Genomic DNA, 12102 nt, shown 5'->3' with positions numbered 1-12102 from the left:
TTACCAAGGAAGCTCTAAACCCAGTATTTACTAGATGCAGAATTCAAAACATAAGAAGAGCATCCTTTTTTGGGTTCCCTGTGCTGGTGTGTATGCAGGCTGGTGTGGCAGTGTGGAGTAGGCCAGATGGCTGTTTCCTGGCTCCTCCCACCTCCCTGGTCTGGGTTCCCTGGGAGGACAGTGTGTGTACAGGCAAGGCAGTGTGGAGTGAGTAGGCAAGACCCCTGTTTCCTGGCTCCTCCCAGTTCCCTAGTCTAAGTTCCCTGAGCTAATCTGTGTGCTGGACAGCGCAGTGTTCCATGGAGTAAACAGGCCAGATCCCTGTTCCTTGGCTCCTCCCAGTCTCCTGGTCCTGGTAGGTCCCATTGTGCCTTGCGAGGGGAGGCCTGGTTCCTCTGTGAGCTGTCAGGCTTTTTGCCCTGGTATCCTGACTGGCCACTAGGTATCAACATCCCTGTTCACATGAGTCAGAGGGTGTATGGGCCAAAAGACAAAAACTTGCTTCCTCCTCAATAAAAGAGTCTTCCTAAAATGGGTAGACAACAATGCAAAAAAACCAGCTAAAGTCAGAAAACTTAAAGATCTCCACCAAGGATGCTTAGTCTACAAGGGAAGCCTCCAATGAAATCATACAGAAATCAACAGAAATTCATTCCCAAACTGAAAACAAAATAACCAATGAAACCCTGATTTAAAAAAAAAAATCATTGAACTGGAAGCAAACCATGAAAGAACCAACAATCCTGTCAATGAAATTGAACAGAATCATCTCTTGGAACATTCAGCTTTTGACAATAGACTTAACTTGATTGAAGAAAACATTAGATCTCTAAAAAGAGACATAAATAAATTGAAGGTGAGTCAAGAAATGGAAGATCTCAACAACCAACTGATTAATCTTAATGAAGACTGGATCAAATATAAGAGTATATTCCAGGAAGCATCAAGAAAATCAAAACTCAAATGCAAACTGTACCTCAAAAAAGAAATGGAAACAATGCAAAATAACACAACAGAAAACAAAAAATCATATAGAACTTATAAAAACCTCTCTAGAACCCCTCACTAGGAGAGTTACTCATGTGGAAGACAGAACCTCTGACCTGGAAGACAAGACCTAAGAAATTAATTGGGAGGCCAAAAACTTTGCTAAGTTCAAAAAATCCAGTAAAGAGAATGTGAGAAAACTGTGGGATACCTTAAAACAACCTAACATCAGATCATGGGTATACCAGAAGGAGAGGAATCTGGGGCAGAGGCATAGAGACTATATTCAACAAAATTATTTATGAAACTTTTCTGAATTTCTTAAAAGAGAGGTCCATTTAGATACAAGAAGCCCACAGAAAACCAACAGTTGGGCCAAAAAAGATACTCCCTACAACACATCATAATTAAAATTCTTGGGGGCTGGAGAGATGGCTTAGTAGTTAAGGCACTTGCCTGAGAAGCCTAAGGACTCAGGTTCAATTCTCCAGCTCTCATGTTAGCCAGATGTACATCATGACACATGTATCTGGAGTTCATCTGCAGTAGCTAGAGGCCCTGGTGTGCCTATTCTCTGTCTCTCTCCCTCTATATCTGAAAAATAAATAAAATGATTAAAAAAAAAACTCTTAAGATCTGGCTAGAGAGATGGCTTAGTGGTTAAGGCGCTTGCCTGCAAAGCCAAAGGACCTAGGTTCAAGTCCCGAGGATCCACATAAGCCAGATGCACAAGTTGATACATGTATCGGGAGTTCATTTGTAGTGGCTGGAGGCCCTAGCATGTCCATTCTTTCTGTCTCTCTCCATCTCCGTCAATCTCTCTCAAATAAATGAATAAAACCCTCTTAACATATAAAACAAAGAGAAAGTGTTTAAAAGCAGCAAGACAGAAACAATTCACAACACAGAATACAAGACCATCAGAATTATATTGGATTTCTCAATGGTAACCCTGAAAGCCAGAAGGGCCTGGAATGGAACACTTCAAAGTCTGAAAAACTATGACTTCCAACCCAAGCTACTCTACCCAGCAAAAGTATCCCTCATCATAGATGGTGAAAAAAAAAAAAACTTTCCATGAAAAAAGTCCTCTATGATTATATGAACACACAGCCAAACCTACTGAGAATACTTGAGGGACTACTCCACACAGAACAGTCAAACAACCAATCTCAGGAGCCAACAAGAAGAACACATTAACCAAACAGACCAGGCTCAAATAATACAACCCACAAGAAAACACCAAACCCATAAAATACCTCATCATGGAAGGGATTAATTCAAACCTCACAGTAATAACATTAATTTTTTTTTATTTTTTTAATTTTTATTTATTTATTTATTTGAGAGCGACAGACACAGAGAGAAAGACAGATAGAGGGAGAGAGAGAGAACCGGCGCGCCAGGGCTTCCAGCCTCTGCAAACGAACTCCAGACGCGTGCGCCCCCCTGTGCATCTGGCTAACGTGGGACCTGGGGAACTGAGCCTCGAACCGGGGTTCTTAGGCTTCACAGGCAAGCGCTTAACCGCTGAGCCATCTCTCCAGCCCATAACCTTAATTTTTAACGTCCTTAACTCACCTATCAAAAGACACAGGTTATCAGGATGGATCAAAAAACTGGACCCTTCTATCTTCTGTCTTCAAGAAACCCATCTCACCACTAAAAATATACACCTCCTCAGTATTAATAATATAAATAATATTCCAAGCAAATGGAAATAAAAAAACAAGTAAGTGTTGCTATATTAAAATCTGATAAGCTAGACTTCAAAACAAAAGTAATCAAAAAGGACAAAGAAGGTCACTTATTACTCATCAAGGAAATGATCCAATATGAGCACATCACAATCATAAATATATATGTACCAAACACAGGTATACCACAGTTGATAAAACAAAATCTACTCAGCAATAAAACAGAAATAAACAGCAACACCATCAGAGACTTCAATACTCCACTATCATCAGAGACAAATCATCCAAGCAGAAAATTAAAAGTAAAATAAGAGAGCTCAACATCATAGGTCAACTAGTCTTAACAGATATCTACAGAACTTTCCACCACAACTCTGTAGAATACATATTCGCCTGAGCAGCCAACAGAACTTCCTTAAAAATTGACCATATAGGGCTGGAGAGATGGCTCATCAGTTAAGCGCTTGCCTGTGAAGCCTAAGGACCATGGTTCAAGGCTCGATTCTCCAGGACCCACGTTAGCCAGATGCACAAGGGGAACTGCATCTACAGTTCGTTTGCAGTGGCTGGAAGCCCAGGCATGCCCATTCTTTCTCTCTCTCCCTCTCTCTCTTTCTCTCTCTCTCTCTCTGCCTCTTTCTCTCTCTGTCACTTTCAAAAAGAAAAAAATAGCAATCTTATCTGAAATAATCTACACATTTAATGCAATCCCTATCAAACTTCCAAAGGCTTTCTTCATGGAAATAGAAAAAACAATCAAAAAATTCATTTGGAAGCACAAAAAACCTTGAATATCTAAAATAATACTGAGCAACAAAAATAAGGCTGGTGGTATCACCATACCTGATTTTAACCTATACTACAGAGCCATAGTAACAAAAACGGCATGGTACTGGCACAAAAACAGACATGTAGATCAGTGGAACAGAATAGAGGAACCAGATGTAAGCCCAAGTAGCTATAGCCACCTGATATTCGATAAAAATGCCAAAAATACTCATTGGAGAAGAGACAGCCTCTTCAGCAAATGGTGTTTTGAAAACTGGATATATATCTGCAGAAGGATGAAAATAGATTCTTCTCTCTTGCCATGCACAAGAATTAAGTCCAAATGGATTAAAGACCTTAACATCAGACCTGAAACTCTGAAACTGCTAGAGGAAAAAGTAGGGGAAACCTTTCAACATATTGGTCTTGGCAAAGACTTTCTGAATACAACTCCAATTGTTCAGGCAATAAAACCAGAGATTAACCACTGGGACCTCACGAAATTACAAAGATTTTGCTCTGCAAAGGACACAGTGAAAAAAGCAAAGAGGCAACCTACAGAATGGGAAAAAATCTTTTCCAGCTATATATCTGATAGAGGATTAATATCTAGGATATACAAAGAACTCAAAAAGTTAAATAATAAGGAATCAAACAAGCCAATCAAAAAATGGGCTATGGAGCTAAATAGAGCATTCTCAAAGGAAGAAATACGAATGGCATATAAGCATCTAAAAAAATGTTCTACGTCACTAGTCATCAGGGAAATGCAGATTAAAACTACATTGAGATTCCATCTCACTCCTGTCAGATTGGCCACCATCATGAAAACAAATGATCATAAGTATTGGCAGGGATGTGGAAAAAGAGGAACCCTTCTACACTGCTGGTGGGAATGCAATCTGGTCCAGCCATTGTGGAAAACAGTGTGGAGGTTCCTAAAACAGCTGAAGATTGGTCTACCATATGACCCCTCTATAGCACTCCTAGGCATATATCCAAAGGACTCATCTCATTTCCTTAGAAGTACATGCTCAACCATGTTTATCGCTGCTCAATTTATAATAGCTGGGAAATGGAACCAGCCTAGATGTTCCTCAACTGATGAGTGGATAATGAAGATATGGCACATTTATACAATGGAGTTCTACTCGGCGGTAAAGAAAAATGAAGTTATGAAATTTGCAGAAAAATGGATGGACCTAGAAAGGATTATACTAAGTGAGGTAACCCAGGCCCAGAAAGCCAAGCGCCACATGTTCTCTCTCATATGTGGATCCTAGCTATAGATGATTGGGCTTCTGTGTGAGAAGGAAAATACTTGGTAGCAGAGGCCAGTAAGTTAAAAAGGAGACATAAAGGGAAGAGAAAGGAAGGGAGGAGGATACTTAGTAGGTTGATATTGTATATATGTAAGTACAATGATTGTAATAGGGAGGTAATATGATGGAGAATGGAATTTCAAAGGGGAAAGTGTGGGGGTGGGGAGGGAGGGAATTCCCATGGGATATTTTTTTTTATAATCATGGAAAATGTTAATAAAAATTAAAAAAAAACAAAAAAAATTTTTCCATATATTAAGCCATAAAGTATGCCTTTATAAAGTCAGGAAAATTGAAGTAACTTCCTGCATCATGTTAGATAACAAGACTTTAAAGCCAGAAATTAACAAGAGACACATCAAGAACTCTACCAGCTCCCGAAGACTAAACAACACACTTTTTAAGAATGAATGGGTAATGGAAGAAATCAAAAAAGAAATTGTAAAATTCCTAGAACTGAATGATAATGAAAACACAACCTACCAAAACTTATGGGACACAATCAAGGCAGTCATAAGGGGGAAATTCATAGCCCTAAATGCCTTCATTACAAAGACAGAGAGATCCCAAATTAATAACCTGACTGTCCATTGATAGACACTGAAGAAAAAAGAAAAATACAACCCAAAGAGGTTCATATGGAAAGAAATAACCAAGACTAGAGCAGAAATTAACAAACTGGAACCTAAGAAAACAATTTTAAAAAATCAATAAAAGGAAGAGTTGGTTCTTTGAAAAAAATAAACAAGATTGACAAACACCTGTCCAAATTGATCAAGGAAAAAATAAAAAAAAAGAAATAAATGAAGTCTCAAATCAGAAACAAAAAAGGAGAAATCACTACAAACATCAAGGAAATTGGAAGAATCATCAGAATATAATTTAAAAACCTGTACTCGAGCTGGGCATGGTAGTGCACACCTTTAATCCCAGCACTCAGGAGGCAGAGATAGGTGGATCGCTGTAAGTTCAAGGCTACCCTGAGACTGCATAGTGAGTTCCAGGTCAGCCTATTCTCGAGACCCTACCTTGAAAAATAAAAATAAATAAAAATAAATAAATAAATAAGACCTCTACTCCACAAAATTAAATAATCTGAAAAAATGGCTGAATTCCTAACACATACCACCTACCAAAACTAAACTCAGAGCAGATTAATCTCCTAAACAAACCTATCAAATCCATAGAGACTGAAAAGGTAATCCAAAACCTCCCCCAAAAGAAATGTCCAGGATCAGATAGCTTCTTAGCTGAATTCTATCAAACCTTCATTAAAGTGCTGAACCCAATTTTTCTCAAATTTTTCTGCATAATTGGAGACCAGGAAATCCTTCCCAACTCCTTTTATGAAGCTAGCATCACAGTAATATCAAAACCAGAGATGCAACAGGGAAAGAAAACTATAGGCCTATATCCCTAATGAGCTTAAATGCAATGATCTTGAACAAAATCCTTGCAAACTTAATTCAACAACACATCAAAAGCATTATCCACCATGATCAAGTAACCCCAGGGATGCAGGGATGGTTTAACATTCGGAAATCAGCCAATGTAATACACCACATAAAAAAATGAACCATAAAAACCATATGATCATGTCAAATGATACAGAGAAGGACTTTGACAAAATACAGTACCACTTCACGATCAAAACACTGGAACTAATAGGCATGCAGAATTTATATCTCAACATAATTAAAGCTGCATATAAAGCTCCGAAAGCCCAAATAATACTTATAATAATACAAATAATACTCAATAGGGAAAAATTTAATGAGTTCCCACTGAGATCAGGAAAAGACAGGGGTGCCCACTCTCACCGCAGCTGTTCAATATAGTAATAGAAGTACTAGTCCAGGCAATAAGACAGGAGAAAGAAATAAAAGGGATTCAAATTGGAAAGGAAGAAGTCAAGTTGGCCCTATTTGCAGATGACAGGATCCTATATATAAGTGACCTCAAAATTTCTAAAGGTGATAAATTCCTTCAGCAAAGTGGCAGGATACAAAATCAATGCACAAATTCAGCAGCTTTTCTATATACAAAGGACAAATATACAGAGAAAGAAATCAGTGAGGCTGTCCCATTTTTAATAGCAATAAAAAATTAAATACCTTTGAATACAATTAACCAAGGATATGAAAGACCCATATAATGAAAACATAAAAACACTCAAGAAACAAACACAGGAGGACTTGAAAAGATGGAAAGTCTTCCCATGCTCCTGGGTAGGTAGAATTAATATGGTGAAATGGCAATTCTACCCATGGATAGCCAGATGCACAAAGTGGTACATGTGTCTGCCCCCCCCCTTTGTCTCTGTCTGTCTCTCTCTCTCTCTCCCCCTGCAAAAAAAGTATTATTACAAAAAAGCAAAAAAAAAAATCAAAAATTGACACTATGAAAATGTAAAACTTCTATCATTAAAACTCATTAAAGAGACTTTAAAAACTCAGCCTAAAAAAATGTGTGCTTTACTTGTTGGAAAGTATTAGAACTTCTATAAAACAATAAAAGACAAACAAACTAGTAAATAACAAGCACTTCACAAGTATATGAAAAGGGTCTCAGCATCCAGAAGTCAGGAAAATGCAAACTATTTTAATGTTCTGACAGTGTATAATATTATCCACTAAAATAGCAATTAGAATGATTGCAAAGATCTTTGTCATGAGCTAGTTGATCATGGAGTGATATCTGACTTGCAAAAGCAGAAGAGATCTAGATCTAGTAGAAGAAATCTATCCTATCTTGAATCCAAAGAGAGAAAGAGAGAGACTAAATTAGGTTATTGACCCAGAGCAGCTTGCATGAATTAAAGTGTGTACATATATTAAGTCTTCTTCTAGCTTTTTATTAGGGACTTCAGTCTATTTACTAGGGTTTAGTTATACAAAAGCTTACAGAATCAGTTATGGGGGGAAAAAGTATTGACATGTCTCTAGCTGCACTATTGTGGTGGTTTGATTCAGGTGTCCTCATAAATTTAGGTGCTCTGAATGCTAGGTTCCTGGCTGATGGAGATTTGGGAATCAAAGCCTCCCGGAGGGAGTGTATTGCTGGGGGTGGGCTTGTGGGTGTTATAGCCAGTTTCCCCATGCCAGTGTTTGTCATACTCTCCTGTTCCTGTTGTCCACCTTATGTGCATCAGGGAGGATGTTCACCCTCTACTCATGCCATCATTTTCACCTGCCATCGTGAAGCTTCCCCTTGAGCCTGTAAGCCAAATTAAACCCCTTTTTCCCACAAGCTGCACTTAGTTGGGTGATTTCTACCAGCAATGCAAACCAGACTGCAACAACTATCTTGTAATGAGACCCATCATATATGAAATCTGTCATCTGATTTTATTTCATATAATTTTTTTAAGGTAGGGTTTGACTCTAGCCCAGTTGACCTAGAACTCACTTTATAGCCCAAGGCTGGCCTCAAACAGATAGCAGTCCTCCTACCTCAGCCTCTTAAGTGTTGGGATTAAAGATGTGTGCCAACACACCCAGCAAACTGTGTTTTCATATGTCATTAAAGTGTTTTTCTCTATGCAATTCCAAGGTAGCTAGATAGATATTAATGGAATTAGGGAAAATTAGGGCTGAACTTCCTCCTTCATAATCAATAGCTTATAAAACCAAGGTGTTTAATTCCTGATCACAGGAACAGAACCCAAGTCATACCTCTGACTCTGAAAGGGGACTGATGCCTCACACATGTAAAGTCATTAATTGCCTAATAATTAAATTAATTGAACCTGGCTCCAGAAGCCCTAAACTTTCTGAGATTACTATATAGCAGGAAGCTTTTTGATAAAGAATAATAGCATACTAGTGCTTCATTCAGCGAGAGTCAGACTAAATAAGCCTGTGAATCACAAGACAGAACAAAGCACCTCAAGAAAAGCTTCATGTTCTACCAACTTTAAAGCAGTTTAAAATGTGCCTAAAAGGCAACTCAGCATCATGGTCTCGATGGCTACTGTCTACTCTCACCCACTGAGGGTGTTCTTCATCTCCTCTGTAGTAAATTCTGCCTGTTTTCTACACTTCATACTGTGTGTCTCACCTGGATTTTTTTTTTTTTTTTAACCTACACAGATTTTCACTCTAGCCCAGGGTGGCCTTAGAACTCACTCTTGCCCAGTCTGGTGATCTTCCTACCTCACCCTTCTGAGTGATGAGATTCCAGGTGTGAGCCACCACACCCAGCTTCATCTGATGCTTTTGATTGAGATTACAGTTATAGAAAGCCAATGAAAGTCCACAGCAAGATCCTAGTAATACTGTCTTTTTTGTGTTTGTGTGGCTGAATCACATTCCAATGTATTGATATACTTTTTGTAATTCTGCATAGCAATATTATGTTCCTTGGTTATTTTTAAAGTAACTATAATATCTATTTTCATTTAGTATCTTACTTCCAATCCATATATTAAAGCATGTAATGCATCAAGTAACTTCAACTGTTGCATTTTGGCAAAACATGAGACAATGAAAAGTTTACAGTGAACTCCTTGAAAAAATATCTATATCATTTTCTAAGTAGAAATCCTAAAATATGAGTCAAAAGAAATATTAACTTTTAGCTGGGCTGGGTGTGGTTGTGCATGCCTTTAATCCCTGCACTTGGGAGTCAGAGGTAAGAGTATTGTGGTGAGTTCAAGGCCACCCTAAGACTACATAGTGAATTCCAGGGCACCCTGGGTTAGAGTGAGATCCTACCTCAAAAAAATAAAATTAAAAATAAAGGGCCCCAGATTTAGAAAAAAACACATTCCAGAAAAGCTTATAAAAAGTTGCCAAGAACAACATGAACATATATGAGAACATTACAGCAGTCTTCAGTTATCTGAAGGCCAGATTTCACAAAATGAATTTTTGTAAAGATTTCTTTTTTAATTCCTTATGGGGTTACAGGTGTATCTTTGTGGTAGAGAACTTGTCTAGCATATATGAGGCCCTGGGTTCCATCATAGTCCTGCAAAAAAAAATAATAATAATTGAGGAAAATCAGAATATACAGGTAAAAATGATATAAAGGAATATTTCCAACTCACTCTCACAAATAGGTGCTTCATTGTCCCAAGTGACAGTATTGCCTGAGATAATGCACACAGCAGAAGAGATACCAATGCGTCGGTATCTAGGAAGAGAGAATAAGGAATATTACTAAATCACTTTCTTAAGTTACTGCTTCCAAGAGGTTACCATCTTGGGAACTTAAGGCATTCTCTACTTATCAAAGAACTATTACTTCCCAAATTTTACATCTTTCTTTGGACTTTTTATTTTCTTCTTCATAACTGGATAGAATTTTCTTCTTCATTATCTTACAACACAATCTGGGATAAATTACAGTCATTTGCTACAAGCCTCATTTTTAAGATATTACAGTCTAAGTGCAGAGATATCCAACATGTGTGTCCATGAGTAAGCATTTCTTAAGAATGTGTGCATAAATGGGTACAACCTCTCTCTCCTCCTACTCCTCTACTCTACTTTAACTGAGATAGTCTCAAAGTAGATAATATTTTTATTTCAAAAATTATTGAACTAGGGGACTTCCGGTTAAGATGGTGGCGTAGGTACCACGCCAAAGCAGTCTGGGGGGAAAAAAGACCAAAAAAACTCAGCAAAATACACACTTTTACTAAAAAGTGAGGTGTATAGGAAATTGAAGCAGCAGCGGAGAAGTAGGAGAGATCCAGAGCATCCAGAGCCCGCACAGGCTGGCAAAAGCGGCCCAGGTAGCTCCGCCAACCGCAGCGGCGGCGGGGCGCACCAGAAAGCCACCAGGCTCGGCTTCAGCCACAGGAAAAGCCAGGTGTGGGAGCTTCCACTCACACTGCGCTCTCCGCAACTCAGAAAACGTGAAGGGAGAGCGGCAGTGAGCAACGGAGGAGCAGACCATGAGGCAGAAGAACACGTGGAGCAGCGAGAGAACCAGAGCAGCTGCGGCTCCCTCCCCTCCCCCACTGCCTGAGCCCAGCTTCAGCGAACAGAGCAGTGGTCCGGGAACTGGCCACACCAACTTGAGCCGACAGCGGGACCCAAGCAGGAGCAGAGTTCGGGAGCAACATCAGCAGCTCCGGAACCGGTACCAGCAACCCCAGCAGCAGCAGACCCAGGAGCAGCAGCAGCGGCAGACCCAGCAGCAGCAGACCCAGGAGTGGCAACAACAGCAGACCCAGCAGCAGCAGCTTCAGCAACAGCAGTGGCTCCAGAAGTGGTAGCTACAGCAGCAGCAGCAGCAGCAGAGGCAACAGCAGCAGTGGGCCCAGCAACAGCAGCTTGAGCTGCTGACAGACCCAGCAGAGGCAGCTTTCGCAGTAGCAGTTCCAGCAGCGGGGGTGCTGATCTGAAGGGCCACAGTTGCCAGGCTTGGTTTGCCCCACAGGAAAAGCCAGTGCCCAGCTCCAGAAATCAGAACAGCAGCCCGACGACCCAGGCAGCAACTTGACTGAGATCAAACTCATCCAAGGTAACTGGGTTTGCACCAGGGAAGGGTCTCACTTGGTCACAAGCTGACTTGGATCCCTCAACAGACCAGAAATCTTAACCTCTATGTTGATAGAGGATCTGGTTGTTATAATAACTACTCTGTCATACATACTTGGGGCTGTTTTTGTTTGAATGGGTACAGTGTTTAGTTAACTTTTAGAATCTACCTGTGTTTTATTCCACTCATCCTACTTGAATACTCCCATAGCAGGGAAACTCAACCCCTAGGAGCACCTTTGTAGATACTCTCAGAGTCTTAAGAGCCATATCTAACACCTTAAGCTCCTACCCTGAAAATATATAACATCAAATCAATTGATACAGCTAAGAATTCCCAGCTAGCTAGAAAATCCAAGCATTAACTTAATCCAAGATGCAAAAATATATACATTATAACACAGGCAACACTAAAAAGCAAGACGATATAAATCCACCTAAAAGTATTAATGCATCAGAAATGACCTCCAGTGAGAACAAGTTAGAGGAAATGCCTGAAAAGGATTTCAAAAATTATTGAACTACATGGATTTTATTTTGGCATATAAGCTAAGGATCTAACCTAACATTTTGTTTGTTTTGAGGTAGGGTCTCACTCTGGCCCAAGCTGACCTGGAATTCACTATGTAGTCTCAGGGTGGCCTAGAACTCATGGTGATCCTCCTACCTCTGTCTTCCAAGTGCTGGGATTAAAGGCATATGCCACCACATGTAGCTCTAACCTAATTTTTTTGTTAGTTATGTATATAGTGTACATACAGCCATGATACCATTGTCAGCCTTATCCCTGTTATTCCCCCCTGCTGATTGTGGGGGTCGCATTGTGGGGGGTAGCCA

At 39.7% G+C, this 12102-nt stretch overlaps 1 protein-coding gene across 3 annotated transcripts in view; it reads right to left on the bottom strand.

The window, feature by feature from the left end:
- The window catches only part of Cr1l (complement C3b/C4b receptor 1 like), an 83135-nt gene that overhangs the window by 31265 nt on the left and 39768 nt on the right, over positions 1-12102 (bottom strand). For all 3 annotated transcript variants that reach the window (XM_045144798.1, XM_045144801.1, XM_045144806.1), the window contains exon 4: positions 9825-9910. In XM_045144798.1, the coding sequence (XP_045000733.1) occupies positions 9825-9910 (86 nt within the window). The remainder of the gene's footprint in view (positions 1-9824; positions 9911-12102) is intronic.

The sequence above is a fragment of the Jaculus jaculus genome, chromosome 1 (genome assembly GCF_020740685.1).
Source record: "Jaculus jaculus isolate mJacJac1 chromosome 1, mJacJac1.mat.Y.cur, whole genome shotgun sequence".
NCBI lineage: Eukaryota > Metazoa > Chordata > Mammalia > Rodentia > Dipodidae > Jaculus > Jaculus jaculus.
This window is presented reverse-complemented; position numbering and strand designations above follow the sequence as displayed.